This window comes from Dendrobates tinctorius, unplaced genomic scaffold (assembly GCF_039654945.1).
Source record: "Dendrobates tinctorius isolate UK_male_01 unplaced genomic scaffold, ASM3965494v1 ptg000104l, whole genome shotgun sequence".
Taxonomy (NCBI): Eukaryota; Metazoa; Chordata; class Amphibia; order Anura; family Dendrobatidae; genus Dendrobates; species Dendrobates tinctorius.
The window spans coordinates 13,656,473-13,678,938 of record NW_027361772.1 but is presented as its reverse complement, the minus strand read 5'-3'; the positions used below and the strand labels follow the sequence as shown (position 1 = coordinate 13,678,938).

At 44.2% G+C, this 22,466-nt stretch overlaps 1 protein-coding gene across 7 annotated transcripts in view; it reads left to right on the top strand.

Moving 5' to 3' along the window:
• Positions 1-22,466, top strand: part of BRD4 (bromodomain containing 4) — a 100,825-nt gene that overhangs the window by 44,175 nt on the left and 34,184 nt on the right. For 6 of the 7 annotated variants that reach the window (XM_073588781.1, XM_073588782.1, XM_073588784.1 and 3 more), the window contains exons 2-3: positions 7,167-7,491; positions 20,305-20,442. In XM_073588781.1, the coding sequence (XP_073444882.1) occupies positions 7,201-7,491; positions 20,305-20,442 (429 nt within the window). In that variant the 5' untranslated portion in view covers positions 7,167-7,200. Of the gene's footprint in view, positions 1-7,166; positions 7,492-7,886; positions 7,930-20,304; positions 20,443-22,466 lie in introns of those variants that run through there. The other variant, XM_073588783.1, reaches the window with a different exon arrangement.

The window sequence follows — 22,466 nt, the reverse complement described above, 5'->3', positions numbered from 1 at the left end:
TAAGCTGTTGATCATCAAGCAGTATACAATGACTTGGGTCCACATAAACAGCTGCCAGAAAAATTTTAATTTCCAATAGCTGTGTCTCTCTCCGTTTCATTGAAGCAGAAATGCCATCTGCGATTAAACCTCTTCTTTGGGACAGGCAAAATAGCAAGTTCTTCCACTCCCTTATGAAAATGCCTGGAGTTAAATCCTCATCTTGTAATTTTTTAGTCACGGTAAATGGGTGGTTAAGCAATTCCTTCAATTCAGCCACCTGTTTCCATTGACCTTCATTTAGGGTTACCTGAGGGTTCGCCATATCTAGTAGAAACGGTTTTAGTTCAAGCAATCGCTCAATCATTAAATAAGTGCTGCCCCACCGAGTGGCTTGATCGACAATTGCCCCTTTCCCAGCATGTCTCTTCAAGATGGAATCAATTTTAGGGGTTCTGGTGGCAATAGCCAATTTCCTCACTTTTCCATTCAGATTTCCAGCATGTCCCTCTTGCGGACTATCTCTTATTGCCAGCTGCAGCGTGTGCACAACACAGCGCATGTGATGAATAGGAAAGTGTTTTGAAGCAGCTTCAGCAAGATCATCTATTTCTACAGTATAATTTTTCTGTTCTTCTGTTGTAATATCTGTTTGTTCCTCAGTTACATGAACACCACTGTGGCCTTCCATCTCAAACACACTGAATCCTGAATTTTCTTCTAGCTGTTGCTCATTACTCTTATTCATCAGTTTAATTGTACTTATGTTTGAAGCATTGTCCGTTACAATAGCAAGAACCTGTTCTTTTTTGAGTTCGTAATCTTGCAGAACTTTTTCCACTAAGGCCTGGAGAAACTGGCTGCTGTGATGAGCTTTAGTATCTTTAACTGCCAGTGTCTTGGTAACAATTTCTTTGCTGTCACAAACATATCGAGCATTGATGGCAAAATAGTTCACTCTGTGACGTGTGCAGGCATCCATTTTAAGAAACATGAAGTGTCTTTTGAGAGTCTTTTTAAGATGTTCCTTTTGTTTAAGGGCTTCTTCAATCACTAATTTTCTAATACTTTCTCTTTCCAGAGAAACATCAAGTTTGCGGGCCATTTCTCTATTAAGAGCTGTAAAAGCTGATTGTGCAAATAATGATAATGGTAGACAGTCCTTCACAACAAGCTGCATGAGCTGTCTTTTTAACATATCTGCTGTCATTGTTTCAGTAACTTTGTCACTTACAAAATATCTTGTTAATGATGTTTGAGATGCTCTTTCCTCCTCATTTGCCTGGCAGGAAGTGCTGGGCACGGGTTTCTTGGTGCTGCTGTTAGCTTTCTCAGTCAAAGCTTTGAAAACTTCTGGGTGGAAGCATTGTAAATGTGTTTTTAGATTGGAAGCTCTTGCAGGAGCAATTTTTATCACTGCCTGAGTATGCACTGATTTTGGCATCACAGCATTTGTTTTCCTCTGGGTCACTTGTCATACATTGACACAAATTTTTCATCTTGAGTCACTGTGAAATGCTCAAATACAGCTGACTTCATGGAGTGCTTCTTAGACATTTTGTAATCATTTAAATTCACTCTCAAAATAATTTTGTCCTATAAAATAATGTATATTATAATTCCAGCAACAACAGGGAACCATGTACAGTGGAGAAAATAAGCATTTTCATAAACTGACAATTTTGCAAGTTTTCCCACCTACAAAGAATGGAGAGGTCTGCAATTGTACACTGCTTCACCTGTGAGAGACAATACTGAAAAAATCCAGAAAATCACATTGTATGATTTAAATAATGTGCATTTTATTGAATGAAATACGTATTTGATACAATACAAAAACAGAACTTAATATTTGGTACAGAAACCTTTGTTTGCAATTACAGAGGTGAGACATTTCCTGTAGATTCTGTTTCTCTCAGTTGAAGTGTGCCTATGATTAAAAATTTCCGACCTCTCCATTCTTTGTAGGTGGGAATCGACAGTGTATCAAATACATACTTTCTCCACTGTATAATTTTAGATAGAAATAAAACAAACTTTGCATAAATCAATAGTACAGATGACAAATATAAACTTTGTAAAATATGTTATTAGATAGCTTTACTTTGAATTTCCAAGGCTTTTCTTGTTATGGTACAGCTCACTAAATGCTTCACAGTCTATGAAGAGGGGAGGAGGGAGGGAGCAAGTTTGTTGTGTATCATACTCCAGGAACAAAGAAACTGATAACAGAGCTAATAACTTGATGTTTTGGCTTCTATACCTATACAAGTCCTCATATAAGTCCTCATCAATCCTGTTGCTGTATTTTCCCTGTATATTGTATGTATATTGTATAAAAGCTACCTTCCCAAAAGTATATGAGCTCAAAGAAAAAACAAACAAGCATCAAGCATACAGCGAGAACATACAGTATACTGGACTATTGATTTATGCAACAGTACATATTGAAAGTTTAAGTATGCTTTAAGAAGTAATTACCTTAATCTTATTATCCTGTTCACTCAAGCAATTCTGAGATGAGTGCAGGCCTTCCTTTCTGAGTGTGTTAAGGGCATGTCACACTAAGCGATATCGCTAGCAATATCGCTATAACTTGTGACGTTACAGCGATATTGCTAGCGACATCGCTGTGTCTGATACCTACGACCGGCTCCCCCGCTGGTTATCGCTGATCGCGCGAGAACAGGCTGGACTGTTTCTCGTCGTCAGTTTCCTGCGGCGCTTCCTGCTGTGACGACGAGCGACGCGTGGAGCCGGGCGGGAGGACGCAGGATCGCCTGGTGTGACAGGTAAGTAGTGACCCCCGTCCCCAGTTATGTCGCTAGTGAGATCTGCCTATGTGGCAGCTCACTAGCGACCACTTAGCGATGTACCAGCGATCCTGACCGCGTCATATCGCTGGTCGGGATCGCTGGTACATCGCTAAGTGTGACAGTACCTTTACTTTGTGCCCTTGTCTGTAGAGGAGGAGCTTCACTGGTGCTGAAGTGCAGCACTGACTTATTTCAGCTAAGACAAAGCTTAGATCCGCAGGCTACATTCACACCATGGGAGTAGCCAGGATCAAACCTAGGGGGGCAGAACCTCATACTGTTCCGCAGAACCTCATACTGCACACCTCAGTATGTTAGTCTGTGTGCTACCCGGCTTTCATTCTTTTTGGTACCGATAAGATGTGGATAGATACAGCAGATTTCTAATCTGCTTTTGCTATTGAAAACATTATCTATGAGCTCAAAAACCTTTCAGGTGATGCAGTTTTTTAAAAATCTGGTCTGCTTTTGCAGCTGAAAAACATATCCTCAAAAAACGCACCAAAAACGCTGTGTGTGAATGTAGCCTTAGATCAGGAATAGAACAGCCATTTATAGGGCATTTCATTACTTTCCCAAATTCCTGTGAAAAAATATTCAGCACATTCTGCATTGAACTACTGTACCGAATTTATTATATATTTTAGGAGTCGGTCCATTTTACGTCGCTTAGTTACCCGCAGTGTACGTTAAGATACCAGCGCGCTGGTGCAGGGAGCTGGTAGCCAAGGTAAACATTGGGTTTATAAGCGCCGCGCGGTGCTTCGAAACCCGATGTTTACCTTGGTTACCAGGCTCCAGCTCGCTCATCGCTGGTCTCCCTCCTGCCACACCCAGCGATGCGTGCTGGCCAGCGGGAGACCAACGATCAAAAAAATGTCCAGGCCATTCAAGCACGATCAGTGATACTCGGCAGGGGGCCGGTCGCTGATAAGTGTCAGGCTATGTGCCCACGTTAGCGTTTTTAAACGCTCAGGAAACTGAGCCCCTTCCCAGAAAACGCGCGTTTTATTTCCGCATGTTTCTTGCACAAAAGACGCGTGTTTTCTGGGAACATTGGAAAAGGCTAAAAACGCTCAGCAATGCGGAAATCGATGAGCATGCTGCATTTTTAGCCGCTAAGCGATTCCTGAGCGTTTAAAAACGCATGCATTGGCACAAAAAGCCAAAAACGCATGCAATTTAATGTGAAGCACACTAGCTGAAGAGCCCGGCACTGCCCGGGCATAGTAACTAACTGTGGTTAGTTATAACAAATCATAATTATCCTCCATCCCACAGTCCCGTGCCCATATACCCATCACACATCCTCCATCCCATAGTCCCATGCCCATATACCCATCTTACATATTCGCCATCCCATAGTCGAGTGCCCATATACCCATCACACATCCTTCATCTCATAGTGCCGTGCCCATATACCCATCATACATATCCACCATCCCATAGGCCCCTGCCCATATACCCATCATGCATATCCTCCATCCCATAGTCGAGTGCCCATATACCCATCACACATCCTCCATCCCATAGTCCCATGCCCATATACCCATCTTACATATTCGCCATCCCATAGTCGAGTGCCCATATACCCATCACACATCCTCCATCCCATAGTCCCATGCCCATATACCCATCTTACATATTCGCCATCCCATAGTCGAGTGCCCATATACCCATCACACATCCTCCATCCCATAGTCCCATGCCCATATACCCATCTTACATATTTGCCATCCCATAGTCGAGTGCCCATATACCCATCACACATCCTTCATCTCATAGCCCCGTGCCCATATACCCATCATACATATCCACCATCCCATAGGCCCATGCCTATGTACCCATCATACATATCCTCCATCCCATAGTCGAGTGCCCATATACCCATCACACATCCTCCATCCCATGCCCATATACCCATCTTACATATTCGCCATCCCATAGTCGAGTGCCCATATACCCATCACACATCCTCCATCCCATAGTCCCATGCCCATATACCCATCATACATATCCTCCATCCCATAGTCGAGTGCCCATATACCCATCACACATCCTCCATCCCATAGTCCCATGCCCATATACCCATCATACATATCCTCCATCCCATAGTCGAGTGCCCATATACCCATCAAACATCCTCCATCCCATAGTCCCATGCCCATATACCCATCTTACATATTCTCCATCCCTTAGTCGAGTGCCCATATACCTATCATACATCCTTCATCTCATAGTTCTATGCCCATATACCCATCATACATCCTTCGTCCCATAGTCCCATGCCCATCATACATATCCTCCATCCCATAGTCGAGTGCCCATATACCCATCACACATCCTTCATCTCATAGTCCCATGCCCATATACTCATCATACATATCCTCCATCCCATAGTCGAGTGCCCATATACCCATCACGCATCCTCCATCCCATAGTCCCATGCCTATATACCCATCATACATATCCGCCATCCCATAGTCCCGTGCCCATATACCCGTCATACATATCCTCCATCCCATAGTCCAGTGCCCATATACCCATCACACATCCTCCATCCCATAGTCAACCATTATGACGACATAATGAGCGGCAGGGCTTGCAACCTATGATGATATCAGCGTCGCCATGACAACCATTATGACATCATAATGAGGGGCGGGGCTTCATATGCACACACTTTTTCCCCATTATGTAGATAGGGGCAAAATTGTTTGGTGAATTGGAACGCGCAGGTTTAAAATTTTGCCTCACAACATAGCTTAGGACGCTCTCGGGGTCCAGACGTGTGGCTGTAGATGCGACGGTGCGGATGCCAATTCCGGACACACACACACACACACATTCACACATTGAGCTTTATATATTAGATACACACACTGCTCAAAAATATAAAGGGAACACTTAAACACAATGTTACTCCAAGTCAATCACACTTCTATGAAATCAACCTGTCCAGGTAGACAGACAACAGGTAGAAATGATAGGCAATTAGCAAGACTACCCCTATAAAGGAGTGGTACTACAGGGGGGTGACCACAGGCCATTTTTTGGTTCTCATTCTTTTTGGCTGTTGACTTGGTCACTTTTGCATTATGTCATTGCTCTAACCCCTGCAGGTACTGTACAGTAGCATGAGGGACTTACTTTTTGGCAGTGATATGAACAGTCACTCTGCTAGTTGAGGCACCCAGCCATTGCAGGGCCCTTATTTATTTCTTTATGGACACATATATTTAAACCCCCTTATATTCATCTATATAACTCCCCTGATGAATCCCCGCTACTGGGGAGGAAACGCGTAGAGAGCCAATACCCCTTCTAACGACTGGGGGTGACACTATAGGGTCCATTTGGGGCCTGTCCTTGTAAGGGCAGGAGTAATACTTGGGCACGACAGGGAGAATAGGGAAAACTGCACACCTGTAACCCTATTAACCTTCTTATCCATACGCTGTCATGTGCTGTTATATGGACCCAAATACCCGGCAGGGGACCGCTGAAAAATACGCCGGGGCGCCTATGTCCATGAGCAATGGTGAGACTGAACCATTTTTTAAATGAGCACTGATACGCACGAGCACTGTTATGTTTGTGTTGTTTCTGTGATGTCTCAGGTTTTAATGAATTATTAAAGGTTATGTTTTATTTATTTTTGGGAATCCTCCAAGCTACTGACATTTAACCCTTGAGGGTTGTATATGTGGTGTTAGGCATTCTTTACCACAGCTGATCTTGACATCATGTCTCGTTCCATCCATCAACGCCACGTTGCACCACAGACTGTCCAGGAGTTGACTGATGTTTTCCAGGTCTGGGAGATCCTTCAGGAGAACATCTTTTGCCTCATCAGGAATATGCCCAGGCATTGAAGGGAGAAGGTTATACAGGCACGTGGAGGCCACACACACTACTGAGCATCATGTCCTTGTCTTGAGGCATTCCCACTGAAGTTGGATCAGCCTGTAATTTGATTTTCCACTTTGATTTTCAGGATCATTTCAAATCCAGACCTCCATGGGATATTAATTTTTTGATTTATAGTGACCATTTTTATGTTTTATTGTTCTCAATGCATTCTACTTTGTAATGGATAAAGATTTGCAACTGGAATGTTTAAGTGATATCTAGGTTGTGGTATTTTAGTGTTCCCTTTGTTTTTTGAGCAGTGTCTTATGTATATATTTTATTACTCCATGCAATTTCCGTGTGAGATCTCACAATAACAATACACTGGGGTTGTGGAAATGGTGAGGAACTGAAACCTAAAGAATAGTAGAAAACTCCAGGTTTTTTTTTTATTAGCTGCATTTAGAAAACCCCTTTTCCTCAAATATTTCTCTCATATATTTAATCTTTTTTCTCCAGGTCGCCTGGCCCTGCATGCGATGGGAGCTTTACCATGTCAACCGAGACTGGGCTAGGTACACGTCTGAGGGCCACATCTGGAATGGGCGACGGAGTTGAAGGAGTCCCAATGTCAGGGGCTCCACAGTCTGCACCTCCTCAACCGCAGCCACAAGTCCCCTTGTTAGTCAACCCTCCACCTCCTGAAACTACCAGACCAACCCAACCAAAGCGCCAGACCAACCAATTACAGTACTTATTAAAAACCGTGCTGAAGACACTATGGAAGCACCAATTTGCTTGGCCTTTTCAGCAGCCTGTGGACGTTATCAAACTAAACCTGCCTGTGAGTACAATCGTATAAGTGTCTGTCCATAGACGTAATCTATATGGTGAGACAATCTAGTCTCCACAGTACAACTTATGATAGAGCACATTGTATGTCCGTTTTCTGGTGTTAGGCTGACGTTTAAAAATCAGTTTTTTTCTCAAAACTTTTTAGTTATTGAAATTCCTGAACTTTCAGGTACCAGAATATCCAACTTTCAGTTTTGCGCTTTACCTTTTTTTTTTCCCCCTCTTTCTTCTACGAGTCATAATGTTTGCAAGTTGTATTTTTGGATGACACCATTCACCTTACCATATAATGTACTGAAAAATGGGTGGGAAAAATCCAAATAGGGCAAAATGCTTGAAAATATCGCAATTCCACCGTTGTTTTTTTGGTTTTTGTTTCTACAGTATCATTGTGCAGTAAAAATGACCTGGCAGCATGATTCTCCAGGTCAGTACGATTACGGCAATGCCAAACTTGTATAGGTTTTTTTTTTTTTTTACATTTTTATTTAATTGGGTTATAAAAAAAATAAAAGTTTTCTTTGTCTCCCATTTTCTGAGATCAGGACCTTAATTTTTCAGAAGAAAATAGTGTAAAAAAATATATTTTTTAACCTGCCAGCAGGATCAGGCATATCAAAGGTCACAGGTGCATCTGACAGCCAAATGTAGCTTACTAGATGGGGGATGGTGTGGGGGGGTGCTGTGCATGCATGGGAGCGGGGTCACAGGAGGCAGGAGCAGGGTCACCCATTTACATTGTTTGACAGCAGGAGTGGGGCTGTTGTCCCCAGTCAGTGAGAGGCAGGTGCGCAGTTTCCTCTGCACACATTGATCAGTAAAATGACGCTGGTTGACGTCATGCACAGATTGAGATCTCTGCTTGTCTTTGTGCCGACAACCGACGCCATTGTCCTTTCTCCCATTGCGAGGTGTGTGTATATTATTTTGTCGGACGTGTGTGTGTATATATATATATATATATATATATATATATATATATATATATATATATATATATATATATATATATATGTATGTGTGTGTATATATGTGTGTGTATATATATATATATACACACACACACACACACACGCAGGGGTTGGACAAAATAATGGAAACACCTAACGTTTTAGGGCATCATAATCTTCGAACATGTTATAAACATGCAAACCGTGACATATGGTAATGTTTTGTAGTTGATTATTTGTGATGTGTATGTAAATTAACTGTTTGTTTTGCAGAATTGTAAGAACATTTATGAGAACCTGATACCAATGACAGACCTCTCGGATTTTCAAAGAGGCCAATTTGTTGGTGCTCGTATGGCAGGCGCTAGTGTAGCAGAAAGTGCCCGAATGCTTGGCGTGTCAAGAGGTACTGTCTCCAAAGTAATGACTGCATTTGAAAGAGAAGGAAAAACGTCCGCAGCAAAGCACAGGTCCGGCCGAAAGTCGAAATTGACTGAGAGAGACCGTCGGACTCTAAATCGAATTGTGAGAGAGGATCGCAAGTCGACGGCTCCGAAAATCACTGCTGAGCTCAATGAACACCTACAGAACCCAGTTTCCATGAAAACTGTTCGTAGGGAGCTGCACAAATCTGGATTCCACGGAAGAGCTGCAATTCGAAAACCGCTGCTCTCAATGACAAATGTTTCCAAGTGTTTAGAGTGGTGTAGAAACCTCCAGAATTGGTCCCTCGAGCAGTGGAAACAGGTGAGATTCTCAGACGAATCATCGTTTACCCTGTTTCCGACCTCCGGCCGAGTGTACGTTTGGAGACAGCCGAAAGAAGCATTCCATCCAGACTGCCTTCTCCCAACCGTAAAACATGGCGGAGGTTCTGTGATGATCTGGGGTGCTATTTCGTGGAGATCCGCCGGGCCAATGATATCCCTTCATGGAAGAATTAACAGCCGCGATTATTTAGGCATTTTGGGCGACCAAGTGCATCTTATGGTTCAAGCACTGTTCCCGGAGGGGAACGCCATCTTTCAGGATAATAATGCACCAATTCATACAGCTAGAATCGTTAAAGCATGGCACGAGGAACATTGTAATGAAGTTGAGCATCTCATCTGGCCCCCACAATCCCCAGACCTCAACATTATTGAGCATTTATGGTCGATTTTAGAGATTCAAGTTAGACGTCGATTTCCACCGCCATCGTCGCTCAAAGAACTGGAGTGTGTGTTAACTGAAGAATGGGCTACAATTCCTTTGGAAACAATTCACACCTTGTATGAATCCATACCTCGGAGAATTGAGGCTGTAATCGCCGCAAAAGGTGGACCTACACCATATTAAACTAACTTTTGTTGATGTTTCCAGGTGTTTCCATTATTTTGTCCAACCCCTGTATATACACACACGTTCGACACTCGGCCGGAGGTCGGAAATAGGGTAAACGATGATTTGTCTGAGAATCTCACCTGTTTCCACTGCTCGAGGGACCAACTCTGGAGGTTTCTACACCACTCTAAACGCTTGGAAACATTTGTCATTGAGAGCAGCGGTTTTCGAATTGCAGCTCTTCCGTGGAATCCAGATTTGTGCAGCTCCCGACGAACAGTTTTCGTGGAAACTGGGTTCTGTAGGTGTTCATTGAGCTCAGCAGTGATTTTCGGAGCCGTCGTCTTGCGATCCTCGCTCACAATTCGCTTTAGAGTCCGACGGTCTCTCTCAGTCAACTTTGACTTTCGGCCGGACCTGTGCTTTGCTGCGGACGTTTTTCCTTCTCTTTCAAGCGCAGTCATTACTTTGGAGACAGTACCTCTTTACACGCCAAGCATTCAGGCACTTTCTGTTACACGAGAGGTCTGCCATTGGTATCAGGTTCTCATCAATGTTCTTACAATTCTGCAAAACGAACAGCTACTTTACATACACATAACCCAAATAATCAACAAAACATTACCATATGTCACGGTTTGCATGTTTATAACATGTTCGAAGATTATGATGCCAAAACGTTAGGTGTTTCCATTATTTTGTCCAACCCCTGTATATACAGTATGTGTATATGTGTGTGTGTATACATACGTGTGTGTGTGTGTGTGTGTGTATATATATATGTGTGTATGTATATATATATATATATATATATTATTTTTTATTTTTTTTTTATTTTCTTCGCTTTATAAGACACACCACAAATTTTGAGGAGAAAAATAAGATTTTTTTTTTTAATAAAATGGTGGTGCTTCTTATAATCCATGTGTTTTATTGCTTACCGGGGGTGGTTGCTGTGGTGAAGCGGGGTCCCAGGGTAGCTGCTGGAGGAGGCAGAGGTGGGGTGATGCCGCAGGCAGGGATGAGGGGGTGCTCCGATGTGCAGCGTGCTGCAGTGGGGTTCTTGTGCTGCTGCCGGGTGTGCCCGGGGCTCTGCCAACTGTGATGGACTTGGGCAATATGGCTGGGGGTGGTGCATGCGCACATGGTGATCTCGGGACTAAGATCTCCAGAGATGAGATTTCAGTGCTGAGATCTCATCTCTCGAGATCTTAGTCCCAAGATCACCATCAGTGCATGCGCTGCCCCCCAGTGGCAGACATATTCCCGGAGTCCATCACAGTCACAGAGGGAACCGAGAAAGTGCCCCGGGGCTCTGACGTGTCGCAAAATGTTGGCAGAGCCCCGGGCAGTGCTGGAGACACCGCTGGGCACTGGAGACACCCACAGCACCGCCGGGCTGCTTCTCTTTGGTGCAGCTGTGATGTTATGTGATAATGATCATGTTCTTCTCACAGCTGCTTTTCCAGGTTTGTGTCGGCCAAGAGAGCAGTCAACTTTTTGCCATAAGTTTTGTAAATCATATACATCACCATAGGAGACGATGGGACAGCTGTATATACACCACATAGGAGATGCTGAGACAGCTGTATATACATCACATTGGAGAGACCAGGACTGCTGTAAATACATCACACAGGAGATGCTGTGACTACTGTATCGATATTATATATAGGACGCCGAGACAGCTGTATATACATCACACAGGAGAAGCTGGGACTGCTGTATATACATCACATAAGAGATGCAGGGACTGCTGTACAGTCATGGCCAAAAGTTTAGAGAATGACACAAATATTAATTTTTACAAAGTCTACTGCTTCATTTTTTCTAATGGCAATTTGCATATACTCCAGAATGTTATAAAGAGTGATCAGCTTAACAGCAATTACTTGCAAAGTCAATATTTGCCTAGAAAATGAACTTTATCCCCCAAAACACATTTCAACATCATTGCAGCCCTGCCTTAAAAGGACCAGCTAACATCGTTTCAGTGATTGCTCCATTAACACAGGTGTGGGTGTTGATGAGGACAGGGCTGGAGATCAATCTGTCATGATTATGTAAGAATGACACCACTGGACGCTTTAAAAGGAGGCTGGTGCTTGGCATCATTGTTTCTCTTCTGTTAACCATGGTTATCTCTAAAGAAACACGTGCAGTCGTCATTGCACTGCACAAAAATGGCCAAACAGGGAAGAGTATCGCAGCTAGAAAGATTGCACCTCAGTCAACAATCTATCGCATCATCAAGAACTTCAAGGAGAGAGGTTCCCTTGTTGCCAAAAAGGCTCCAGGGCGCCCAAGAAAGACCAGCAAGCGCCAGGACCGTCTCTTAAAAGTGTTTCAGCTGCGGGATCGGGCTACCAGCAGTTCAGAGCTTGCTCAGTAAAGGCAGCAGGCAGGTGTGAGTTCATCTGCACGCACTTTGAGGTGGAGACTCTTGGAGCAAGGCCTGGTCTCAAGGAGGGCAGCAAAGAAGCCACTTCTCTCCAGAAAAAACATCATGGACAGACTGATATTCTGCAAGAGGTACAGGGAGTGGACTGCTGAGGACTGGGGTAAAGTCATTTTCTCTGATGAATCCCCTTTTCGATTGTTTGGGACATCTGGAAAACGGCTTATTCGGAGAAGACCAGGTGAGCGCTACCACCAGTCTTGTCTCATGCCAACTGTCAAGCATCCTGAAACCATTCATGTGTGGGGTTGCTTCTGGGGTTGCCAAGGGAATGGGCTCTCTCTGTCTTGCCTAAAAACACAGCCATGAATAAAGAATGGTACCAGAATGTCCTCCAAGAGCAACTTCTCCCAACCGTCCAAGAGCAGTTTGGCGATCAACAATGCCTTTTTCAACATGATGGAGCACTTTGCCATAAAGCAAAGGTGATAACTAAATGGCTCAGGGAACAAAACATAGAGATTTTGGGACCATGGCCTGGAAACTCCCCAGATCTTAATCCCATTGAGAACTTGTGGTCAATCATCAAGAGACGGGTGGACAAACAAAAACCTTCAAATTCAGACAAAATAAAAGCATTGATTTTGCAAGAATGGACTGCTATCAGTCAGGATTTGATCCAGAAGTTGATTGAGAGCATGCCAGGGAGAATTGCTGAGGTCCTGAAGAAGAAGGGTCAACACTGCAAATATTGACTTGCTGCATTAACTCATTCTAAGTGTCAATATAACCTTTTGTTACTCATAATATGATTGCAATTATATTTATGTATGTGATAAAAACATCTGACAAACACACATAAAAACCAGAGGGCAGCAGATCATGTGAAAATATAATATTTGTGTCATTCTCTAAACTTTTGGCCATGACTGTACATACATAACATAGGAAATACTAACACTGCTGTATATGCATCACAGGAGACTCTGGGGTCATATAAATTACATGAGGGGCTGGGGGGCCATAGACATCACAACATCACAGGAGATGCTGAGACATATTCATCACCGGGGAGGCTGGGGGGAATAGACCTCACTGAGGGGCTATATACATTACTAGGAAGCACAGACAGCACTGGGGGTATATATGTCTCTGGGGGATTATACATCACTGGTAGGGTCACATACATCACTGGGGGCTATATACATCACAGGTGGGGGGGATACGCAGCACTGTGGGCAATATACAGTACTCAGTGGGATTTACAGCACTTCCGGGGGAATATACATATCACTTGGGGCATATACAGCATGGGAGGGACGGGCTTCGCCGGAGAGGCTCATAGATCATCACTGGGGAGACACTAAGGTCACAGAAGGGAGCACAAAGATCACAGGGGGGCACATAACTGGGGGGCACAGATCACCGTGGGGTGGCATGAAGATCACGGGGGGGAGGGGCACAGAAATCACAGGAGGGCACAGAGATCAGAGGGGCTCATAGCTGGGGGGGCCACATAGCTGGAGGGTGCAGATCACAGGGGGCACATCGATAACAAGGGGGGATAGAAATCTGGGAGCCACAGAGATCACGGGTGCATATAGCTTATTGGGGCACATAGCTGGGGGGGCACAGATCACCAGCAGAAAGTCACAGAAATCACCAGCAGACATGCACTGAGTTGCGGGCACAGATATCGCTCTGGACTCTCTGTCAGAAGCTCTTCTTCCGGGACAGGAAGGCGGGAGAGCATTGGGCGCTAACCCTGCTCACCCCGATGCAGTCTTCATTCATGTGCAGGCAGTGTTCTGTAATGAACGCTCTGTGCACTTGGGGGTTAAAGGGCTGGCAGGATACGGCTGCCGCCCGAGCATTTTGGACTCTGGGGACATGCCCGCGGGCCGCATGTGGCCCGTGGGCTGGAGGGTTCCCCACCCCTGATATATATATACTCCCTGACAGAAGTTATGTCGCTTATCTATGTTATGTAAATAAAATCTTATAACCTGACGTTAAAATCATCCATTGGTTGTATAAATTATTCTTTTGAAAGCTGAAACTTTCCGAACCCACTAATCGATCATTTACCATTCTGTGTCCATTAAATGATCAATATTTCTGCATTGATGCCAATTTATTTTCTTAACCTAAACCACATTTCAGAGGGTTTCAGCTTTCAAAAGAATAATTTATACAACCAATGGATGAATTTAACGTCAGGTTATAAGCTTTTATTCACATAACGTGGATGAGCGACATAACTTCTGTCAGGGAGTGTGTGTGTGTGTGTGTGTATATATATATAAAAATTATATGTCTCCTAGGACCCATCAGCTCCTGCTCCGTCCGTTGGCCCAGCGATCTCATGACTGGTGGGTCCAGAGGAGGAGGTGCCATTCGGCGCTGTGTACAGAGCGATTGAGAGGATAGAGACAGTGATGAACAACCTGTGCCTCAGATCCTCAGCTGTGTCTGACCGCATCCTGCTCGCACAGCTGCACAATGATGTTTTAAAACATCACTGCAGAGTAGAATGCAGACTCTTGGATGTTTTAAGTCTATAAACAGTCTGAAAGTAGTTAATTTTGCAGATGAAAGGGAAAAAAAAACAGCTTGGCTATGCTTGGCCAGCACACTTCCTGTGCCACCTCCCTGGTGAAATCAGAACTGCTCGAACCCAAAAATTCACTGAAAATCAGGTTGTTCATGTAAAGTGATAACATTATCACTGCAGCCTGTCAGTAAGGACTGGTGGCCGTGAGGAGGCAGCGCTAGATCTGAGAGAGGCGGTAAGTAAATCATGGTTTTTATGTCAGCAGTGTTACAGAATTAAGAGAGAACACCTTTCCAACTTTGGGTACCGTTACACCTAGCGACTCTCCAGCGATCCCGACCAGCGATATGACGCGGTCAGGATCGCTGGTGAATCGCTGGGTGGTTGCTAGTGAGCTGCCACTCAGGCAGATCTCACCAGCGACATCGCTGGGGACGGGGATCGCTACTTACCTGTCAGACGCGGCGATCCTGCGTCCTCCCGCCCGGCTCCACGCATCGCTCGTCGTCACAGCAGGAAGCGCCGCAGGAAGCTGACGACGAGAAATGGTCCAGCAGCTTCTCGCGCGATCAGCGATAATCAGCGGGGGAGCCGGTCGGAGGTAAGTATCACATGTAGCGATATCGCTAGCAATATCGCTGCAACGTCACAAAATCGGTGACTTTACAGCGATATTGCTAGCGATATCGCAGTGTGTAACGGGGGCTTTAGAATGTACTGATCGCTGTTATCTGCAGTTTCCAACGACTGCCACTCCATTCCTCTCCTGCATTGTGTGACTGCAATTGTGACTAGTTGGCTTACACATTGTCTTCTTAGTGGTCCAAAAGTCACTTTCTGAATGAGACTCGGACTGGCAATATAACTTTGACAAGGATTTCAATGCTTGAACTGGCTGTCTGCTCTCCCGTCCCAAACGTGGCATCAAGTATTTTTATGCAGCTGTCACTTTCTGGTCGAGAGAGCAGACAGCCAGTCCGAGCATTGTGTTGCAATCCTCGTCTTGGTTCTATGGCCGTATGACTCTTCCCTAAAGGCCCTTTTACATTTAGCGATGCACCAGCGATCCGACCCGGTCAGGATCGCTGGTGCATCGCTAAATGATCGCTAGTGAGCTTTCATACAGAAAGATCTCACAGCGATGCAGCAGCGACGCAGCGGACGATACTTACCTTTCGCACACAGCGATCCAGACGTCCGCCCGCCTCCATTTGTCGCTCGTCTCACACAGCAGGAAGCCCAGCAGGAAGCAGACGACAAGAAATGGAGCCGACCGATCTCGCGTGATCAGCGATGGACAGCGGGGGAGCCGGTCGGAGGTAAGTATCACACAAAATCAGTGACGTTTTAGCGATATTGCTAGCGATATCGCTATGTGTAAAACCCCCTTAACTCTGATACTCATAATCCCTGACCTCTGGTAGTATGGCTTTGAAGAATGGAGCGGTGGATGATCATTTGCACTTACAGTGCCTTGTGAAAGTATTCGGCCCCCTGGAACTTTTCAACCTTTTCCCACATATCATGCTTCAGTTCAAACATAAAGATACCAAATGTAAATTTTTGGTGAAGAATCAACAAATGGGAGACAATTGTGAAGTTGAACGAAATTTATTGGTTATTTTAAATTTTTTTGTAAATTCAAAAACTGAAAAGTGTGGTGTGCAGTATTATTCGGCCCCTTTGCTTTCAGTGCAGCAAACTCACTCCAGAAGTTCATTGTGGATCTCTGAATAATCCAATGTTTCCTAAATGACTAATGATGATAAATATAATCCACCTGTGTGTAATCAAGTCTCCGTATAAATGCACCTGCTCTGTGATAATCTCAGGGTTCTGTTTGATGCACAGAGAGCATCATGAAGACCAAGGAACACAACAGGCAGGTCCGTGATACTGTTGTGGAGAAGTTTAAAGCCGTATTGGATACAAAATGATTTCCAAAACCTTAAAAGTCCCAAGGAGCACTGTGCAAGCGATCATATTCAAATGGAAGGAGTATAATACCATTGCAAATTTGCCAAGACCTGGCTGTCCCTCTAAACTTTCATCTCAAACGAGAAGACTGATCAGAGATGCAGCCAAGAGGCCCATGAACACTCTGAATGAACTTCAGAGATCTACAGCTGAGGTGGGACAGTCTGTCCATAGGACACAATCAGTCATACACTGCACAAATCTGGCCTTTATGGAAGAGTGGCAAGAAGAAAGCCATTTCTCAAAGATATCCATAAAAAGTGTCTTTTACAGTTTTTGCAACAAGCCACCTGGGAGACACACCAAACATGTGGAAGAAGGTGCTCTGGTCAGATGAAACCAAAATTGAACTTTTTGGCAACAATGCCAAACGATATTTTTGGCATAAAGGCAACATGGCTCATCACCCTGAACACACCATCCCCACTGTCAAACATGGTGGTGGCAGCATCATGGTTTGGGCCTGCTTTTCTTCAGCAGGGACAGGGAAGATGAAGCCAAATACAGGACCATTTTTGAAGAAAACCTGTTGGGAGTCTGCAAAAGACCTGAGACTTGGACGGAGATTTGTCTTCCAACAAGACAATGATCCCAAACATAAAGCAAAATCTACAATGGAATGGTTCACAAATAAACGTATCCAGGTGTTAGAATGGCCAAGTCAAAGTCCAGACCTGAATCCAATCGAGAATCTGTGGAAAGAGCTGAAAACTGCTGTTCACAAACGATCTCCATCAAACCTCACTGAGCTCGAGCTGTTTCCCAAGGAAGAATGGGCAAGAATTTCAGTCTCTTGATGTACAAAACTGATTAGAGACATACCCCAAGCGACTTGCAGCTGTAATCGCAGCAAAAGGTGGCGCAACAAAGCATTAAGTTAAAGGGGCCGAATAATACTGCATGCCCCACTTTTCAGTTTTTTACTTTCCACAAAAATTTAAAATAACCAATAAATTTCGTTCAACTTCACAATTGTGTTCCACTTGTTGATTATTCACCAAAAATTGACATTTGGTATTTTTCTGTTTTGAAGCATGATATGTGGGAAAAGGTTGAAAAGTTCCAGGTGGCCGAATACTTTAGCAAGGCACTGTAAGTGGTGAGGAAAAAAAAAAAAAGAAATTCATAACACAAGCAAATTTTATTGAAACCATTTTTAGGCTGCCCACAATGCGCCAATTCCGGCACTTAGCCCCTCTCTTCCCACTGCCGTGTAGCGGTGGCTTATGGGGTAATAAGGGATTAATGTCACCTTGCTATTGTAACACCTATCCATTATTATTATATTAAGAAAGGGATAAAAACACACAAGAATAAAGTATTTTAATGAAATAAAACACAACAGTTCTTCTTAATTTTTATTTCACGCCTAATCCATTCGAAGCCATCGATCACCTGCAAAAAAAAAAAAGTATACTCCCTGATCCGACGTAGTCCTTCTTTAATAACGAGTGTCCCACGACGATCTCCCCTATAGAGCGGTCACATCAGCAGATCTCTGATGACACACTGACTGGAGATATCCCTCGCGTAGTGTATCATCGGAGTTAAGCCTCTCGTTTTACTGCACTACAGCGTGGGAAAATTCTCACTCTTGTAGTGCCGCAAAGTGACAGGATGAACTCCGGTGACCTGTCGGCAACAGAGTGATACAATGCGGAGGATTATCTCCGTCACTGTATCAATGGAGCCCCTGGAGAGCGGTCGTTTTTGCTGATGTGACAGCTCTCCACGGGAGATCATTGTGGGACAATCTTTATTAATTGGATTACGTCGGACACAGGGAGTATATTGTTTTATTTATTTTTTTTCAGGTGAGCGAGGGCTTCGGGATTAAGCAGTATATTGTAAGTATGGACTATGTGTGTTTTTTTTTTTACATTCATCACATTAGCCGGATGATGGGACTACTACTTTCCCATCATTGGCTAACGGTGTCACTGTAGCAGGCATAGCCAGATGGGACTAGTAGTCCCATCAGACGATGCCTGCCCACACACAAATTCATGCAGACCCCGCACACATACACGCTCATAGCTCTGCCCACACACTTCCCTCCTCTCAATCTGCAGCGTTTCTCACACCCTCATCCGCAGCAAATCTGCAGATCTTTTTTACGCCTGCGGCTGTGCCTGACTCAGTGCAAGTCAATGGGTTCCGAAACGCTGCAGATCCTCACAAAGAATTGACATGCTGGGGAAAATAAAACGCTGCAAATCCGCTCTTTTTTTTTTCCCCCCCACAGCATGTGCACAACAAAACTCCATTTCCCATAGATTAACATTGGCTGTGCACTAAACTGCGGATTTCATGCAAATCCGTGCGGCCAAAAACGCTGCGGATTTGCATCCAAATCCACAACGTGTGCACACAGATTAACAGGACCACTCCACTCTGGTGGGGTTTTTTTTGCTTTTGTTTTTGCTTTTTGTTTTATTGTCCCCTATGTTGCCAGTTATTGTCAATGTCGATGAAGTGGAGAGTCATCTAATCAGGTAATTTTCCCCGTACAGTGAGCACTGTAAAAACTATTGCAGAATTGCATATTTTGTGCAGTTTCACTGCATTTGGATTTTTTTCCCCCCGTTTTCCAGTATGTTGAATGGTGTCACTCAAGTACAGCTCGTCCCACGGGCAAAACAAGCCATCATACATTTGTCGATGGAAAAACAAATTTTAACTCTTCGAAGAAAAGGGGGGGGGGGAACCGTAAAATTTGTTGCTCAAGAAAGGGTTGATCAAAATCAGGATTTTTAACTTCCAGGCCATAACCCCTGTGGTCCATAGCCTATTTTGCCATATCTCATTCATGTGCTTGTCAGGATCTGAGCTTGAAACCAATGCCTGATCAAATAAATCTTCAGTATGTGAACATGGTCTGACAGGAGCTGCAGAGACTGGCACAGACTGGAAGTAGAGTAGTGACCCTTGCATTTTCTGAACCTTTAATACCTTTTTACTAGTTGTGACTAGTGATGAGCCAACGTTCTAGTAAGGTGTTATCTCAGCATGTTCAGGTGCTAACCGAGTGTCTCCAGCGTGCTCGAATAATAAGTCCAAGTCCCTGTAGCTGCATGTCTCGTGGCTGTTAGACAGCTGCAACACATGCAGGGATACCCTGTTCGTTAGACTATCCCTACAAGTGTTGCGGCTGTTGAAGGTACTCTATTAGCACACTTGAATAACAGCTAATGACGTTCTCTCATCATTCTTTGTGACTAAATGATTCTTGGCGGCTTCGTATCGCGGCTGTAATGACACGGAGCGGTAATACCTGACCGACCGCTGCTCAATAGTCAAGACAGGATCTCACAGCTGCCAGTCACAAGATGAAGCTGGAGAATGTAGAGGCCAGAGATGCCCTTGGCATTCATTATTTTATGTCCGGATAATGAATGAAACCTGGCACCGAATGATAAATTGGTCAGTCTCATTCCTCCACCCAGGACATGTTCACATCCAGCAAAAAAACGACCTAAAATCCTTCTGCCTGAATCTGTTTCCATACATCAAAGAAGATCTGAAAATTCCGTCTATAAAGATGTATAAAATCTATGAGCCTGCATTCTTATTTATCCTGTGTATTTGTTTTGTCCACAGGATTACTATAAAATTATCAAGATCCCAATGGACATGGGCACCATTAAGAAACGTCTGGAGAACTATTATTATGTCAATGCCCAGGAATGTATCCAGGATTTTAATGCAATGTTTACAAACTGCTACATCTATAACAAGGTAGGGTCTACGGGTCGCCCGTGTTGTCGACAGTAATTGGTTATTGGGGAGATGGGATCTTGTCGTTTTATGGGCCTCAAACTCGCCCTTTAGTGATAGGTTAAAGGTTTATTGTTCGGGATTCCTCAGTTGGTGGACGGTCTGATATGAAACAAGAAGGAAACAATTTACCTGATCTCCGAGACATCATAATTAAGGACGATGAAGTATGTGCAGCCATTACTACCAGTTCTATTGGTAGTTGGCCATTTTTCCATGTTACGCCTTTTCTATGCAAGACATGAGAACCTTGCAGACAAGCATGGAGCTAGGATCTGTGTACTGATCACAGTGAAATCCACAGCAGTATCTAGAGGTTTAAAAGTAGTCCATTAAAACGAGCATCTAGGAGAATAAACATTAGTGACTGACCACTGGGACTTTCAGCGATCTTGTGCATCAGGCTCTGCAGTTTGTCCTGAATGGCCCAGAGGTGCACATGCTCCACCTCTGCTCTTCTTGTCTATGGGACAGTGGAATACAACGATCTTGTATATGTCACCATACATTTTTTACTGTCCATGTGACCTGGGACCTAAGTCCCAAGGACGGAATACTACGTCACACGCGATCAGCGGCGCTCACGGAGGGCGTACAGCTCATCGCAGCCCGGGTGTCAGCTGATTATCACAGCTGACACCCGGCACTATGTGTCAGGGGCGGTCACGGACCGCCCCCGGCACATTAACCACTGGCATAGGAGAGAAGCGCGCAGGGAGGGGGCTCCCTCCGTGCTTCCTTGTGACCCCCGGAGCGACGCAATGTGCTGCGTCGCTCCGAGAGTCGTCCTCCCTGCAGGCCCCCGGATCCAATATAGCCGCGGGGGCCTTCGGTGTCCTGCAGGGATGCGTCTTCCTCACTGCCTGCTGAGAGCAGGCAGGAGGAAGCCTGCAGCAGCGCCTGTCAGATCGCCGATCTGACACAGCGCTGTTCTAAGTGTCAGATCGGCGATCTGACAAAAGACAGTGATGTCCCCCCTGGGACAATATAATAAAGTAAAAAAAAAAGTGTAAGAATAATTTTAAAAAAAATCACAAAATAAAAAATAATAAAAAAAAAATAATCCCTAATTTTTTTTTTCTTACTAAATATGTGCACTTTTTTTTTTTATCGCCGCGTCCGTAACGACCCATCCTATAAAACTATCCCACTAGTTAACCCTTTTAGTGAACCCCTTTAAAAACACAAAGCAAAAAACAATGCTTTATCATACCGCCGAACAAAAAGTGCAATAACGTGCAATCAAAAAGACGCATATAAATAACCATGGTACCGCTGAAAACGTCATCTTGTCCCGCAAAAAACATGCCGCCACACAGCATCATCAGCGAAAAAATAGTTATAGCTCGCAGAATAAAGCAAAAATAATTTTTTATATAAAATTGTTTTTATTGCATAAAAGCGACAAAACGTAAAAAAAGACATAAATGAGGTATCGCTGTAATCGTACAGACCCGAAGAATAAAACCGCCTTATCAATGTTACCGCACGCGGAACGGTGTAAACACACCCCCAAAAGAAATTCACGAATTGCTGGTTTTTGTTCATTCTGTGTCCCGAAAATCAGAATAAAAAGCGATCAAAAGATATCACATGCCCAATAAAAACGTCAACTCGTCCCGCAAAAAATAAGACCTCACATGACTCTGTGGTTCAAAATACGGAAAAATTATAGCTCTCAAAATGTGGTGATGCAAAAACTATTTTTACAATAAAAAGCATCTTTTAGCATGTGACAGCTGCCAAACATAAAAACCCGCCATAAATAGTAAATCAAACCCCCCGTTATCACCCCGGAGTGAAGGGGGCGACGGTTCCTTTCTACGGGCCGCTCTCCCCCGAACCAACAACAGGCAAGCATGTGGAGTATACATCCCCGTACACTTTCCTGCGACGAATGGGGCTGATTCCTCTGACGATGGTTCCCTTACGGTCAGTACTCCACGGATACGAGGGCAAGCGCAACAGGGCTTAGCACAGGAGTG